The 16,304-nt window shown below is 40.4% G+C and overlaps 1 protein-coding gene across 1 annotated transcript; it reads left to right on the forward strand.

Moving 5' to 3' along the window:
• Positions 1–284: 284 nt before the first annotated feature.
• On the forward strand, positions 285–15,755 carry LOC308431829 (transmembrane and coiled-coil domain-containing protein 5B; the record flags this gene model as incomplete). Its single annotated transcript, XM_080931446.1, has 11 exons — positions 285–319; positions 965–1,114; positions 1,334–1,451; positions 1,718–1,768; positions 2,708–2,776; positions 3,807–3,863; positions 4,351–4,410; positions 4,898–4,962; positions 14,351–14,426; positions 14,689–14,732; positions 15,557–15,755. The coding sequence occupies 11 exons, from the start codon at positions 285–287 to the stop codon at positions 15,753–15,755; spliced, it is 924 nt and encodes a 307-aa protein (XP_080787572.1).
• Positions 15,756–16,304: the final 549 nt, after the last annotated feature.

Consider the following 16,304-nt stretch of genomic DNA (forward strand, 5'->3'; position numbering starts at 1 on the left):
GAGGAAAAAAAGGATCGAAAGAGCAGAAATTTAAAAGATTCCCACACCCAATGTGATCTGTTCTGAGATCCGGAGATCAAACTCTGATCCGTTTTGCTGAAAGGTAGTTTGCATAATATGCTGAGTTCACATCTAGGAAAGGGAGAGCACAGAAGCTTGATCTCGACACTGGCATGCCTGAGGGGTTTCTCACTTTTGCCACTTCCTTTCTGTGTACCAGCATGCCACATGGTAGTCCGTCAGGTTTGTAACAGTTGTCTGTATTCATATCTAGGAAGCAAACAATGGAAGATGTTGGACAGAACTCATTGGATGATGAGTAAGTAATCCAACAACAGGGAGCCAGAAAGATGCTCTAGAAGTTTCTAGCAATCCAGACCTCAGTTGTGATGACGAGAAGCCTAAGAACCCTGAAAGAAATTTCGGTTCCATTTTCCCTAATTTTGTCACACACTGCCATGGTGGGACTGTGCAGAAGCTGTCCTGTCACTCAGCACATCAGCTTGGTTTAGGTGAAAGGTCCATCTCCCTCCCCATCCCCGCCTTCCCAGAAAGCCTAAGATCCTGATAGACTGAGACAGATAATAGAAAACTACAAGAAATGTATTTTATTTCCCACCTTAACTGCCTTATAGATGCTGTTTAGATGCTGTGTTCTCCATATAAAAATTTTGGAGGTGAACAAGTTAGAGTACAATTGTTTATATAAAAAATTACAGTTTTCCTTTTGCACACAAAGGATTTGCATCTTAGTGAATATCGCTTCATAATATTTAAAATTAAAGTGTGACCTGACAAACAGTTACTTTATGACAAATAAATTGGTTAATCATGAAAAAAATCAGTCAAATCAATTAGATGAGTAAACAACAGGAGACCGGTGAAGGAGAGAGAATACATGTATGTCTTCCTGGAGTTCTGTGGTTTTCTGGTGAGTTCAGTCATGAAGATGCTTTTCCTGTAGGGGTGAGATTACAGAAATACCAACTTTAGAAGCCATAAAACAGAATCTCAAGTACCTCAACTTGGACCTTGAAAAGGATATGCAGAGGCTGGATGAAGCCAATCAGATTCTTCTCAGAAAGATTCAAAAGAAAGAAGAATCTATACAAAGGTCAGTCTTGGTGAGAGAGAAGCTCCTCACGTGACACCCCATAGACCAAAGGGAAGAGGGGAGTTCAATTCCCTGGTGGAATTGTGATATGCCAGGAAAGTCTTCATTTTGATAACATTTTATTGAAACCGTCACTCCAGATCCCTCAGGTGTTGGTGGTGTGATTTTGGTGGCAACTTCCTTAGGACTGAGCCACACTTGAGTAACTTTGTTTTTCAGTCTTGAAAAAGATATTGCCCTGTTCATAGAAAGAGTCCCTGAGAGGGATGACTTCAATGAGATCATAGTAGAGAAGGAGACTGCCCTGAAGGACCTGGAGCTGGAGACAGCAAAGCTGGTGAGGTGGCTCCTAAAAGAGACCCTAAGAAGCCTTATGCAGGCATTGCTCTGTCTGTCCCCAGAGGCTCTGCGTATGCCCCTTGCCTCTGTGGCTACAGAAATCATAGCTGCCTGGGAGAGCTCTGTGACAATGAAGCACAAGGCATGGGGCTCCAACCTTGACTCTGTCCCAGAGTCCCCATATGCTTATTCCCACTTATTATGGCAGTGGCCCTGGCAAGGGAGAAGGTTGAGTGCAGAATGTCTTTCTTCTTCTTCCTACAGGAGAAAAAGAATAAGACCCTAAGCAAGAATGTGATGGAACTTCAGAAGAAGGTAAGGAGACATCTTAGGTTGTAAGGTACCCCATTTCCTACAACATTGCCTTTTTAAAAAAGGCTGGAAGAGTGGGCAGAAGACATATGAGGTGAGTTATGGGAATATTTAGAATATATATGAATTCTATATATGAAAATATGTATCATCAATTAAATGTGGCCACACAAAATATAGATTATATACTACATTCAAATGAGAATTCTCATACACTTGAGTCTATCTCGAAATATGGCTGATTTCCAAAGAATCTCCTGGGTGCTCTATTCCAAAAAACAAGAAGATTCTAAATCTCTGCCCTACACCCCCATCTCCTTCAGTGTCTTCAGACACTAATTTGTCCCCAAGACATGGCAGGTTGTGGGAAGAGGGCTGAACAGCAACATGAGCAGTGATTTCTCACTCCTTCTCCTACTCCCACTGTTAAGCCCATGCTTCTCTCCGTCCTGTGGTGCTATGGTTGTCATGGGGACAGAAAAGGATGTCCAGTCAGGGCTTAGTTCCTAAGAGCACATACTCTTACAGAGAACCTAAGTTCTGTTCCCAGTACTGAGGTCAGGAGGTTCACAATCACCTCTACTTAAAGGTCCAAGGACTTGAAGTCATTCTCTGGATGCCAAAGGCAGCTGTACTCACATTACATACCCACCTGCACACACACACACACACACATACACACACACACACACTTATGCACACATACACACTCATACACGCACTCTTACAAATACAAATCGTAAAAACAAAGTAAGAAGAGTTTACCCACTCAGGATAAAGTTAGCAGCTCCCACAAGGTCAAAGAGACATGTTTCCATTCAAGATGTTTCGGTACCCAAATTAGTAAGCACAACTGATCTGCTGGATAAGACCCCAGTCTAACCTTATCCTAGATCATCAGTTTGCCTTGTTGAGTTCACAGTTACTTTGATGGCATTTCAGATTTCAAGAGGACTTAAGAATGCTGGCTCTGATCCAGAAGCCCTGAAAAAAAAAGTAGCAGAATGCCAAGTGAGTAGAGGAGCAAACTGGCTCATTTTTGTGATATGCGTATCAATCCTAGGTTCTAGAAGGCTGTTTTCATGACTTCTAGGGGTGAAACCAGATATGTCCATTTGTGTATTAGAGGTGTGCCAGCATCCTTCATTCCCATGGGCTACACTGACAATTGTACTCTAGTATTGTTCACACTAGAGGTGGCTACGTTGCCTTTGGGGGAGAGGGGATGTCTCAAAAGCCTCATCAGTTAAGAAACACATTCCAAAGACTGCAGTCTTTCTTCCTTGGAGACGTTTATATCTAAATGAGGACACACAGATACAGACATCCAAGTAGAAAGAAAATGCTAATTCTCATCATTATTTAAGGATGCATTGACGATCATAGATGCTTTGCCAAGCTGTGGCTCATAGGGTAAATTTTATTTTCGAGTTGCATTTTGTCTTTTCCTCTACTAGAAAGTAAAGCAACTGAAAATATTAATTTGTTGTTTGCACATGGATGTCTAGAACCTTCTGTCACATGGCAGAGGTCCAGTAAACATTTGTTAAGTGGACAAATGAGTAGACTCAGATTGGGGGCAAACCTATTGTGGAGCTCTGTGCAGTTTTAGAGGACAAGTGTGGCACTTGGCAAAGGCCACTATCAAGAGCCCCATTGTCTGCTTTTTTCTGTACAAGTTGAATGCCTCATGTGACCCTTGTGTGGTTTAGAAAGCTTGAGTGCACCAACCTGAATGAGTATGAGGAACGGGTTAGTGGTCATTGGTCAGTACAAGAAAGGAGAATGGCCAGGTTCAATGGCGAGTCAGCCTACAGAGCTTTACTGCCAGCTCTGTCATTGTGAACTTTAGCTATATTTGGACATAACTTCTCTGTGCCTTTGTCTCCTTGACTGCAAAACCAGGGTAATGGGCGTATCCTCCCTTCATAAATATTGCTTCCTCAATACATGATAGCCACTCTGAGTTTGGTTTTGCTGACCTGGGTTTTCCTTGCACAAAGGAATGCTCTTCATTCTCTGTCGTTATCATCTTCCCTAGGTGAAACTACAAAAGTCAACAGAGTCCTGTGCACAACAAGAGAAGGAGATCGCCAAGGTTAGATTAGACCAGTGCCTATTCCACTAAGAGTCTGCCTAGGACATACGTAGAGGAAAAAGTCTAAGTGTCATTAGAAAGGTTTTCTGACATGGAAGAGAGGGAGCAGGAAGATCCAGCAAGGGAATTTCACAGACAGGTGGAAAAAACACTTTCATTAAATACTGACCTTAAAAATTTTAAAACCCTCATCTGCCCCAAATACCTTGTAAAACCCCAAAGCCAACAGCCTACTGCATTCCTTCCCATTTCCCAGAGAGACCCAGGACAACTTGGGCGAAGTGCTACCCCTCCCCCACTCAAATTCAGGCAGTCCCTGTGCCTGAACATTAGGTCACCTCTTTTCGAGGTGGTAGTTGTTTCCATTCAAGTAAGGGGATGCTAGGTAGCCAGCCACAGGTCCAATGTACTAGGCAGGTTCCGGGGAAAGCAACCCAAGCTTTGCACCAACTGAAGTCATGAGGTTTGTGTTTTCTTCTTCTCCTAGATGGAAAGTGACTACCAATCCGTATTTCAGCTCTGCGAAGACCAGGCCCACTACATAAAGGTACAATGTTACGGAGGAGAGTCCAATAGAGTCAGGTCTCCCCAAGTCAGGAGAAAGCTGTTTTCTCCTCAGGCTACTCTCAGCCATGGGAAAAGGACTTTTAGTCAATGAAATCACCAGCAAACAGGAATGGTCTAGACAATGTGCTGAACCCTTGTCAGGCATTGTTTTCCTCGACCCATTTGTCTAGTAAGTCTGAGAAGTTCTGAGGACACTGAGGTTTCAGGGAGCTGGGTTCGGTGCTCTGGGAACACAGGCCAGCTCAGACCTGGGATCTAATTACCAGCAAAGTCTAGAAGAGGAACTTTTTTCCTATGCCCATTCTCTGATTAGTACCTCTGATTTTTTTTTATTAGAACACCCCCTACTTTGTACATCCTGTTGTATGAAATGTTTGGAATGTTAGTTATTTTAGTGGAATATTCCTATCAGTGACTTTGAAATAAAGACAAAAACTTTTGTTTATGATGCCCTCCCCCATGAGAAGAAATACCAAGAAATTCTGAGGGAGATGGAGAAGGAAAAAGAAGTGATGCTGCTTGAAAAAGAAATGTAAGTTTGGGAAACAATACCCCCACCACCCACCCCATCCCCCTACCCTCCTCCTTACACCCCCCACCCCCCACCTCCATGCACCTACTGCCTACCCCAGGCAGTCCATGGGAGACACAGCATTATCAGAACAATTGGTGTTACAGAGTTAAGGACTCACAGCAGGTCATTTCCAACAATCTCTATTCTTGCTCCAGACTGAACACTCAAAATCATTCCAACTTCTTTCCTGCCCTCCCCAGTAGCTGGGACATGAAACCTCTTTAGAATGCTCTTTTCCTATATCCTCAGTTGAAGGTTGTGATCCCAACACAAACCAAGCTATGTCCGAGGGAAAATGTAGTGGATATGTACCCTTAAGAAATAAATGATGCGCATCTGTGTGTGTTACAACCTTTCCAGAACATTGGTACAATGGAATGACCAAAGAGCTGCAGATGTTTTTCACGAGACTTGACACACCTTCTTTTTCTTTATATTTCTTAATTGTTTTGCATGTTATACAATATGCACAGAATGCACACATAAGTACATAGCTGTTCATTTTTTTCTATGTATATATACATTAGAACCACTGAGATACATATATAATTATAAGCACCAGAAATCCTCTTCGATGCTCTACCCTGTCAATATCCCTTGCAGAGGTATCCCTTAGTCTGATCATTTTAAAACTCTCTCCTCAATTTCTTTATAAATTCAGTCCATGATCTTTTATACCCGTCTTTTACTGAAGTTCATCTCTACTGTACCATGTGACTTGCTCTTTATAATATCCCATGTATGGATATGACAGCACTAAGCTCAGATGAGCATCCTTACTCATAAGAACTCTACAGAGCTCTGGACTGAAGATGTTCTATGGGTAAAGCCCCCCTTCCTGTTTACTTACTGTTTTTCTTGGGCCTTAAGTTCAGTTCTGAGAAGAGTGACACTTCTATGACTTACCCCAGATTAGTATTTACTGTTTACATTTTATATGTTTTTGCACTTGTTCTCATCTGAAATCCATCTTTCCTGTGTCGAAATAGCCTTGTACAATCTTTAAACTTTAAAGAACATAAAACTGTACCATTTAACAGAGATCGTGTATTTCCTTTTGGTGCCTTGTGGTTTTGTAGATTGGGGGACCGTAGGCATGTGAGCCTGTTTTAACATGCTTTATTTTGTACAATTAATCTAAGTCTCTGTCCTTTTACATATACTGAACTGTTCTAATGATTCCAGATCCATAGTAAGCCTTTATATATGGTAGACACAATCTGCAAGTGTTTTGTTTTGTTCTTATTTAAAATTATTTTCACAATAAATTTAACTATAAATATTTTACAGCAGTTTTGCCATTTCTACCAAAATAACAAAAACTGAAATTTTCATTAAACTATTGGGGATTGTAAATAAAATTAGGAAGTTAATTAATGTCTAACTAATAGTTGTTCTATCTTTATCCATCTGTTTGTTTAGACCTTCTTTTTAAAATTATATTATTTGTTATTCTCTGTATTTACATTCCAAATGTTATTCCCCCCTTCCCATACACCATCCACTTGCTTCCATGAAGGTGCACCCTCCCCCAATCACCCTCTCCAACTCAGCCTTATCATTCCCCTACATTGGGAAAATGTGCCTTCACCAGACCCAAGGCCTCTTCTCTCATTGATGATGGACTATGCTATCTTCTGCTATATATGCAACTGGAGCCATGGGTCTCTCAATCTGTGATCAGTGGTTGGTGTTTTAGTCCATGGGAGTTCTGGAGGGTTTGGTTGGTTGATAATGTTTTTCTTCCTATGAGATTGCAACCCCTTTCAGCTCTTTCAGTCCTTTCACTAGCTCTTTCATTGGGGTCCCCATGTTCAGTCCTATGGTTAGCTGCAAGCATTCTCAACTGTCTCTGTATGATTCTGGCAGAGCCTCTGAGGAGGCATCCATATCTGGTTCCTGGCAGTAAGTACTCTTGGCATCAGCAATAGTGCTTAGTTTTGGTGGCTGCATATGGGGTGAATGCCCAGGTGAGGTAGCCTCTGAATGATCTTTTTTCAATCCCTGCTCCTCTATTTGACCTTCTATTTCCTTTCGTGATTGTTTTGTTCTCCCTTCTAAGAAGGACTGAGGCATCGACATTCTGGCCTTCCATCTTTTTGAGCTTCATGAGGTCTGTGAACTGTTTCTTGGGTATACAGAGATTTGGGGCTAATATCGGCTTATCAGTGAGTGCATATCGTGTGTTCTTTTGTGACTAGGATACCTCACTCAGGAGGATGGTTTCTAGTTCCATCTCTTTGCCTAGGAATTTCATAAAGTCACTGTTTTTAATAACTGAGCAGTATTCTGTTGTAAAAATGTGCCACACATTTTTGTATCCATTCCTCAGTTGAAGGATATCTGGGTTCTTTCCAGTTTCTGGTTATTATAAATAAGGCTGCTATGAACATGGTGGAGCATGAGTCTTGTTATATTGGAGCATATTTTGGGTATATGTCCAGGAGTTGAATAGCTGGGTCTTCAGATGTTACTATGTCCGATTTTCTGAGGAACTGTCAGAATGATTTCCAGAGTGGTTGTACCAGCTGGCAATCCCACTAACGATGGAGGAGTGTTCTCCTTTTTCCACATTCTAGCTAACATCTGGTGTCACCTGAGCTTTTTAATCTTAGCCATTATGACTGGTGTGAGGTGGAATTTCAGGGTTTTGATTTTCATTTCCGTGATGACTAGGGATATTGAGCATTTCTTTAGGTGCTTCTCAAGCCATTCAATATTCCTCAGTTGAGGATTCTTTGTTTAGTTCTATACCTCATTTTTAATAGGATTGTTTGATTCTCAGGAGTCTAACTTCTTGAGTTTTTTGTATATATTGGATATTAGACCTCTATCAGATGTAGGATTGGCAAAGATCCTTTCCCAATCTGTTGGCTGCCATTTTGTCTTCTTGACAGTGTTGTTAGCCTTACAGAAACTTTGCAATTTCATGAGGTCCCATTTGTGGATTCTTGATCTTAGACCATAAGCCATTGGTGTTCTGTTCAGGAAAATTTCCCCTATTACTATGTGTTCTAAGCTCTTCCCCACTTTCTCTTCTAATAGTTTCAGTGTACCTTGTTTTATATGGAGATCTTTGATCCACATGCACTTGAGCTTTGTACAGGAAAAAAAGAATGAATCAATTTTCATTCTTCTGCATTCTGACTGCCAGTTGAACCAACACCATTTGTTGAAGAGGCTGTCCTTTTTTCATTGAATGTTTTTACCTCCTTTTTCAAAGATCAAGTGGCCATTACGTGTGTAGTTTCATTTCTGGGTCTTCAATCTTGTTTCATCAATCTACTGGTCTCTATACCAATACCATGAAATTTTTCTCAGGATTGATCTATAATATAGTTTGAGGTTAGAGATGCTGATTCCCGCAGAAGTTCTTTCATTGTTGAGAATAGTTTTCAATATCCTGGACTTTTTGTTAATCCAAATGAATTTACAAATCACTCCTTCTAATTCTGTGAAGAATTGAGTTGAAATTTTGATGAGGATTGTATTGAATCCATAGATGGTTTTCAGCAAGATGGTCATTTTTACTATGTGGATTCTTCCAATCCATGAGCATGGGAGATCTTTCCATCTTCTGAGATCTTCTTCAATTTCCTTCTTCAGAGACTTGAAGTTCTTGTCATAGAGATTTTCCACTTGCTTAGTTAGGATCACATCAAGGTATTTCATATTGTTTGTGACTATTGTGAAGGGTATTGATTCTCTAATTTCTTTCTCAGCCTGTTTTTTTTCTCTGAGTAGAGGAAAGCTACTGACTTGTTTGAGTTAATTTAATATCCTGCCACTTTGCTGAAGTTGCTTATCAGCAGTAAAAGTTTTCTGGTGAAATTTATGGGGTCATTTAAGTATACTATCATATTATCTGCAAATAGTGATGTTTTGACTTCTTCCTTTCCTACTTCTATCCCTTTGACCACATTTTGCTGTCTGATTGCTCTGGCTAGTACTTCCAGTTCTATATTGAATAGGTAGAGAGAGAGTGGGCAGCCTTTGCTAGTCCCTGATTTTAGTGGGATTGCTTCAAGTTTTTCACCATTTAGTTTGATGTTGGCTATTGGTTTGCTGTATATTGCTTTTACTATGTATAAGTATGAGCCTTAACTTTCTGACCTTTCCAAGACTTTTAACATAAAAGGGTGTTGAATTTTGTCAAATGCTTTTTCAGCATCTAGAGAGATGATCATGTGGTTTATTTTCTTTGAGTTTGTTTATATAATGAACTACATTGGTGGATTTTCATATATTGAACCATCCTTGCATCCCTGGGATGAAGCCTACTTGATCATGTTGTATGATCGTTTTGATGTGTTCTTGGAGTCAGTTTGCAAGATTTTTTTTTGAGTATTTTTGCATCAATGTTACTAAGGGAAATTGGTCTAAGGTGTTTTTTTTTTTTTCTTTGTAGGTTCTTTGTTTGGTCTAGGAATGAGTGTAATTGTGGCTTCAAAGAATGAGTTGGGAACTATTGCCTCGGTTTCTAATTTGTTAAATAGTTTGTTAAGTATTGGTATTGGGTCTTCTATGAAGGTCTGATAGAATTATGCACTAAACCCATCAGGTCCTCGGCTTTGTTTGGTTGGAAGGCATTTGATGACTGCTTCTATTTCTTTAGGTGTTATGGTGCTGTTTAGATGGTTTATCTGATCCTGATTTGACTTGGGTACCTGGTATCTGTCTAGAAAATCGTCAATTTCATCTAGATATTTCAGTTTTGTTGGGTATAGGTTTTTGTAGCAGGATATAATGATTTCTTAAATTTCCTCAATTTCTGTTGGTATGTCTCCTCTATCATTTCTGATTTTGTCAATTTGGATACTCTCTTTGAGCCCTCTGGTTAGTCTGGCTAAGGGTTTATCAATCTTGTTGACTTTCTCAAAGAACCAGCTCTTGGTTTTGTTGATTCTTTGTATAGTTCCTTTTGTTTCTATGTGGTTGATTTCAGCTCTGAGTTTGATTATTTCCTGCCATCTACTCTTCTTGGGTATATGTGCTTCTTTTTGTTCTAGAGCTTTCAGCTGTGCTGTCAAGCGGTTAGTGTATGCTCTCTCCAGTTTCTTTATGGAGGCACTCAGAGCTATAAGTTTTCCTCTTAGCACTGCTTTCATTGCATCCTATAAGTTTGAATATGTTGTGCATCTATTTTCGTTAAATTCTAAAAAAATTCTTAATTTCTTTCTGTAATTTTTTCTTGACCAAGTTATCATTGAATAGAGCATTGTTCAGCTTCCATGTGTATTTGGACTTTTTGTTGGCTTTGTTGTTATTAAAGACCAGCTTTAGTCTATGGTGATCTGATAGGATGCATGGGAGTATTTCGATCTTCTTGTATTGGTTGAGGCCTGTTTTGTGACCAACTTTATGGACAGTTTTGGAAAAGGTTCCATGAGGTGCTGAGAAGGTACATTCTTTTGTTTTAGAATGAAATTTTCTATAGATGTCTGTTAAATCCATTTGGTTTGTAACCTCCATTAGTTTCACTATATCTCTGTTCAGTTTCTGCTTCCCTGATCTGTCCATTTTAAGAGTGGGGTGTTGAAGTCTTCCACTATTATTGTGTGTGGTACAATATATGCTTTGAGCTTTAGTAGGTTGTTTTTTTTATTTTTTTAATGAATGTGGAGCCCTTGTATTTGGAGCATAGATGTTTGGGATTGAGAGCTCATCTGGATAGATTTATCTTGTGATATATTAAAAGTGTCCTTTCTTGTGTTTTTTTGATAACTTTTGGTTTCAACTTCATTTTATTCGGTATTAGAATGGCTACTCCAGCTTGTTTCTTGGGACCATTTGCTTGGAAAGTTTTTTTCCCAACCTTTTACTCTGATGTGTCTGTCTTTGTCGCTAAGATTAGTTTCCTGTATGCAGCAAAATGCTGGATTCTGTTTACATATCCAATCTGGTAGTCTTTGTCTCTTTATTGGGAAATTGAGTCCATTGATATTAAGAGTTATTAAGGAATAGTGATTGTTGTTTCCTGCTATTTTTGTTTTTGGAGGTAGAATTATGTTTGTATGTTTTCCTTCTTGGGTATTTGTTGAAAGAAGATTAGCTTATTGATTTCTCTAGGGTGAAGTTTCCCTATTTTTGGTGAAGTTTCCCATCTGTTATTCTTTCTAATGTTGGATTTATGGTCAGATATTGTGTAAATTTAGTTTTGTCCTGGAATATCTTAGTTTCTCCATCTATGGTAATTGAGTTTTTCTGGATATAGTAACCTGGGCTGGCATTTGTGTTCTCTTAGGGTCTGCATGATGTCTGTCCAGGCTCTTCTAGCTTTCATAGTCTCTGTTGAGAAGTCTGTTGTAATTCTGATTGGTCTATCTTTATATGTTACTTGTCCTTTTTCCTTTACTGCTTTTAGTATTCTTTCTTTGTTTTGAACATTTGGTGTTTTGACTATGATGTGTTGGGAGGAGTTTCTTTTCTGTTCCAATCTATTTGTGTTTATGTAGGCTTCTTGTATGTTTATGGTCATCTCTTTAGGTTAGGGAAGTTTTCTTCTATGATTGTATTGAAGATATTTAGTGGGCCTTTTGGTTGGGAGTCTTTGCTCTCTTCTACACCCATTATCCTTAAGTTTGGTCTTCTCATTGTATCCTGAATATCCTGGATGTTTTGGATTAGGTGCTTTTTGATTTTTGCATTTTCTTTGACTGATGTGTCAATGTTTTCCATGTTATCTTCTGCCCCTGTGATTCTCTTCCATCTCTTGTATTATGTTGGTGATGCTTGTATCTATGACTCTTGATCCTCTTCTTAGGTTTTCTATCTCCAGGGTTGTCTGCTTTTGTGATTTCTTTACTGTTTCTAGTTCTATTTTTCACTTCCTTCACCTATTTGATTTTGTTTTTCTGTAGCTCTTTAAGTGATTTTTGTGTTTCCCCTTTAAGGGCCTCTACTTGTTTATGGGTGTTCTCCTGTAAATCTTTAAGAGAGTTATTCATGTGATTCCCAAGGACTTTTATCATCATCATGAAGTATGATTTTAAGTCCATATCTTGTTTTTCTGGTGTGTTGGGATATCCACTATTTGATGTTGTGTGAGAACTGGGTTCTGATATTGCCAGGTTGTCTTGGTTTCCATTGCTTAGGTTCTTGCACTTTCCTCTTGCCATCTTGTTATCTGTGATGTTAGATCATCTTGTTGTCTCTGACTAGAGCTTGTCTCTCCTGTGGGTCTGTGGGCTTTTGGGCTCAGGTGGGAGATTGCTCCTGAGTGTTTGGCACTCTGCAGACAGGCAGTGAGTCCTGATGGTGGTGGCTCAGCTGTCTCTGGGCTGGAACAAACTGATCCCAGTCAGCATAGCACTACCTGCACCCCAAGAGTTCCAGATAGCTCTTTCTAGATAGTCAGTGGTGAGCAAGCCAGGGCTCATCCAAGGTTCCAAATGGGAGAGCACTTCTGAGTCTCTTCTGAGTGCCCAGCATTCTGCAGGCAGATCCTGAGTCCTGATGGTGGTAACCCGGCTTTGTCTTTGGGCCAGATCCTAGATCTTCTTTAACATTCATACAGTGTACTGTCATTCTATGTAGCATTATATATCTTTAATCATACTGATAGTTTTTGATATTATAAATGTCATATTCATTTCATTTTAGGATCAATCATTACCACTATGTAGAAATATATAGATCTTTGTATACTCAATCATATTCATTGACCTTGTTTTTTTATTTTTGTTTTTTTTTTTTAATCTTGAGTTGCACAAAAATAACTAGGTGTCAGTTCCCATCCCAGTACAGGGAAATCCACGTACATACTTGACTTGCTGGTCTTGAACTCTGGACTCTGCCTCCTTAGTCAGTTTTTGTGACTACTTTCTGCTCGAACTCTATTTTCCTGCACTTTGACTTGGCACATGTTTTTGAGGAAAAGCTGTGGCAAAAGAGGAGCTCCTTTGTGTGTTTCACCTGACTGAGGGACTTGTGTCCCTTTGACTCCTGACCACCTATCTGATACATTGCACTCAGTTTTGTTGCTACTTTTGGAAATAGGCTAGCCTGACACAAACTCATCATGGAAGAGCCAGGAGCCTCTGCCAATTCTCCCTTTACATGTGTATTGATTATTATAAAAGGAAATATTCATGAAAATGCTAGATAAGCTTACTAGATCAATTCTGTAACAGGAAACAACTCTAAATAACACAAACTACCGGTGACCTGAAGGCTTTGGAGAGAGAATAAATGCAGGCATTATTAGAGTCAAGTTGCAATTGGAAGGGCAGAATGGCAGGAAGTTATTTCCTCAGGTATTATACCTTCTGGCCTGAGGTCAGTCCTGACCCATGTGTATATTGTATGCATGGGGCAGTTAAAACATGGAGGGAGAAAAGCTAGAATTTCAGCCACTAGGAAGAAAAAGAGCCAGACTTGGAAGTTTCCGACGTTAGGTGAGAGTCACACAGTCTGTCTTTGATGGCAGCTTAAGTGCTGTCTTCCAACCTCAGAGTGGATGCTCACAGACTGCCCTGAGCAGTTAGTTTAAAAGTCAGCCAGAGATGTAGGCTGGGTTTAGGTCAAGTTTATCTTTCTCTTAGGAGCAGAATTATACTGGCAGGTATATTTGGAGAGGGGGGAACTTAAAGTGAAGATACCTCCATAATATTCAGCTGTAAACAAGCCAGGAGAGCATTTTCTTAATTACTGATTGATGGTGGACAGCACAGTCCATTGTTGGTGGGGCCATTCCTGAGCTGGTAATCCTAAATTCTATGGGCAAGCAGTCTGAACAAGCCAAGGGGAACAAGAGCAAGCCAGTTAGCAGCACTCAGCCAAGGCCTCTGCATCAACTCTTGCCTTTATGTTCCTGCCCTATTTGAGGTCTTGTCCTGACTTCAGAGATGAACAGTAATGTGGAACTGTGAGCCAAAGAAACCCTTTCTTCTTCAAGAGGCTTTCGGTGATAGCGTTTCATCCCAGCAATAGTATCCTTAACTAGAACAAAATGGAAGTAGGATATAGCTAGAATATAAGGTCCTCAGTTTATCTCTCACCATTAAAGGGGGAGAGGGACACGTGTGACACGGAGACAGAGAGGAAGAGAGTCAGTCAGAAGGAGATAAGAGACACTCACCAAGAAAGAAATTGGAACACGAAATAAATTAGAACAAAGTATAAAAACCCATGTGTATAGAAAGGTCATAAACCCACTGTATGCTAAACTTCAAAATAATTGAGAAAGAATCGGTCGCATTGCTCAGTGTCTTTGCATGATGAGAAACTCTGAGTTTCAGCCAAATCACAGGTGTTTCATGACTTAGGAAAGCTCTTGTCTGCAGTTCCTTGGGTTGTCTCACGGGATAACTAGCTCCTCCTGTCTTCTTTGTCATTTTAAATCCAGATCCAAAGCCCAGAATGACTCTTCCCAAGTAGTAAAACCGGGGTCAACTCTGGTAGAGACCATTCAAACCAACATGGTGAGTTTTGATGCCCACCCTAGAACTTTCCTATACTCCCTCCACTTCTTCCTGGGCTGTCTCCCTCACTCTCCTTCTCTTTTTTAAATATCCTGGAGATGGGAAGTGAGCTTCTGCTGCCTAGCTCTACACCATGACATCTGGAAAAAGGCAGAGACAGAATACAAAGCTGGCTGGCCTAACTGCAGTCTCTGCTTGGAGCCACCCCACTATCCTGTTCTTTAAGGTTCTAGTCACGGGAGATTTTCATTGCTTTCCACAGGAGAAGAACATCATCAAGAAACAGAAGAGGAAGCTTTGGCTTAGGTGAGTGATGGAGTCCTGCTCCTGACCTAGTTGGTCCAGGCCAGACTCACTGTGCATCTGACTGGACAGAGGCCAAAAGAATGAGTGTTAGCATCAAACGGATATATCACACAACTTCAAAGTTCTCTCTTTGTTCCATATACAAAGTCAGGACATCCGACTTATTTAGTTCTAAGTAGCTGGAGGAAATGGAAGCTTCTGGAAGCTCAGGACGCAAGCTGTGGACACTATTTCATCCCAATTCCTCTCCTGTCCCCCAACGTGTTCCCTTTCAATTTTTCAGGTCCTGCGTCCTATACCTTTGCTCCATTCTTGGAAAGAGAGAGCAGGATGCGTTGCTTTGCTTTGTTGTTTTACTGTTGGCCAAGAAACTTCAGAAAGGAAAAACCATCACTTGAATTCTCTGGTTTTTCTTTTTCAAAGTTTCTAAATAAGGAGATTGATCTTCACTTTTCTAGAATTACTTGTAGGAGGCACAGGGAGCGCCACTAGCCATGATGCTCACAGTGTGACCATCGTAAGCTTTTACTGTTAACCTCCAGAAGGCCTGCCCTATATGTAATGCCCAGAAGTCATCTGTTCTATTGGAAGATCACAGGTCAGGAAGGCAATGTCCAATGCTTGACTACTAAATCACGTTTTTTCTGCTTTCCTATTAACTTGTACTCACTGTCTCTGTCCCATCCCCTAAGTATTGCAACAGTTTTGCCACAAAAAAAAAAAAAAAAAAAAAAATGCAATTCAGCAGCCATTCCCAAGTTCATATCTCATTGCTTGGTGTTGAGCTACTCGGTTCCTGTATGCTAATGAATTCCTCTTTGCAGGCACTTCCGGTACCTTTTCTTCATGATCATGATTGTCTTCCGGTTACTGGGTTATGTGTTCTTCCACCTGCAGTATATAAACCCAGACTTTTTCGTGGACACCCTGCCCATGCTGATGAGCAGAAGCAGCTTGAAGTGGCTAAGGGACATATTGTTTCCCTTCCTTACTCTAGAAGTGGAAGATGTGCTGCCACACTAGGTGTGCTACCACACCTGCCAGGCCTCACATGACACCCAATGGAGGGGCCCTGGCTGTGGTCCTGCCTTGGTGATGTGGGCCAGGCAGGGACTGGAAGCCTAGGACTCAGAGCTTCTAGGTGACAGCTGAGCTTTCTATTTAATTCTCTCCTGAAGTGTCTCTCTGTCAAATACAGAGTGCATTTGACCAGAGTTCGCTGTGTTAGTCTGTGTGTCCTGGGGGACGTCTATGTAGTCCTCAAGTTCTCCCCTAGTGTGTCCATTTTCTCCATCATTTTATTAAAGGAAAAATCAAAATCTTATGTTTGTTAGCGTCTCGGTCATTTAAGGAGCCGCGCATGAGAACGCACATGGAGCAAGACTTCCACCAGTAATGTACTCTTTCCCATTTGCTTTTTGTGCTTTATCTTATGTCTGAAAGGTGAGGTGCTGGGGTGGGGGGTGGAATGACCTTTTTTCTATACATAGGTAATTACTCATTCTTAAATGAGAAAAATTAACATTCAAAGTTTAATAAAAGTGTAAAATTCAGAAAATAGTTCTAGATACA

This window comes from Micromys minutus (genome assembly GCF_963924665.1).
Source record: "Micromys minutus genome assembly, chromosome: 17".
In the NCBI taxonomy this organism is placed as follows: domain Eukaryota; kingdom Metazoa; phylum Chordata; class Mammalia; order Rodentia; family Muridae; genus Micromys; species Micromys minutus.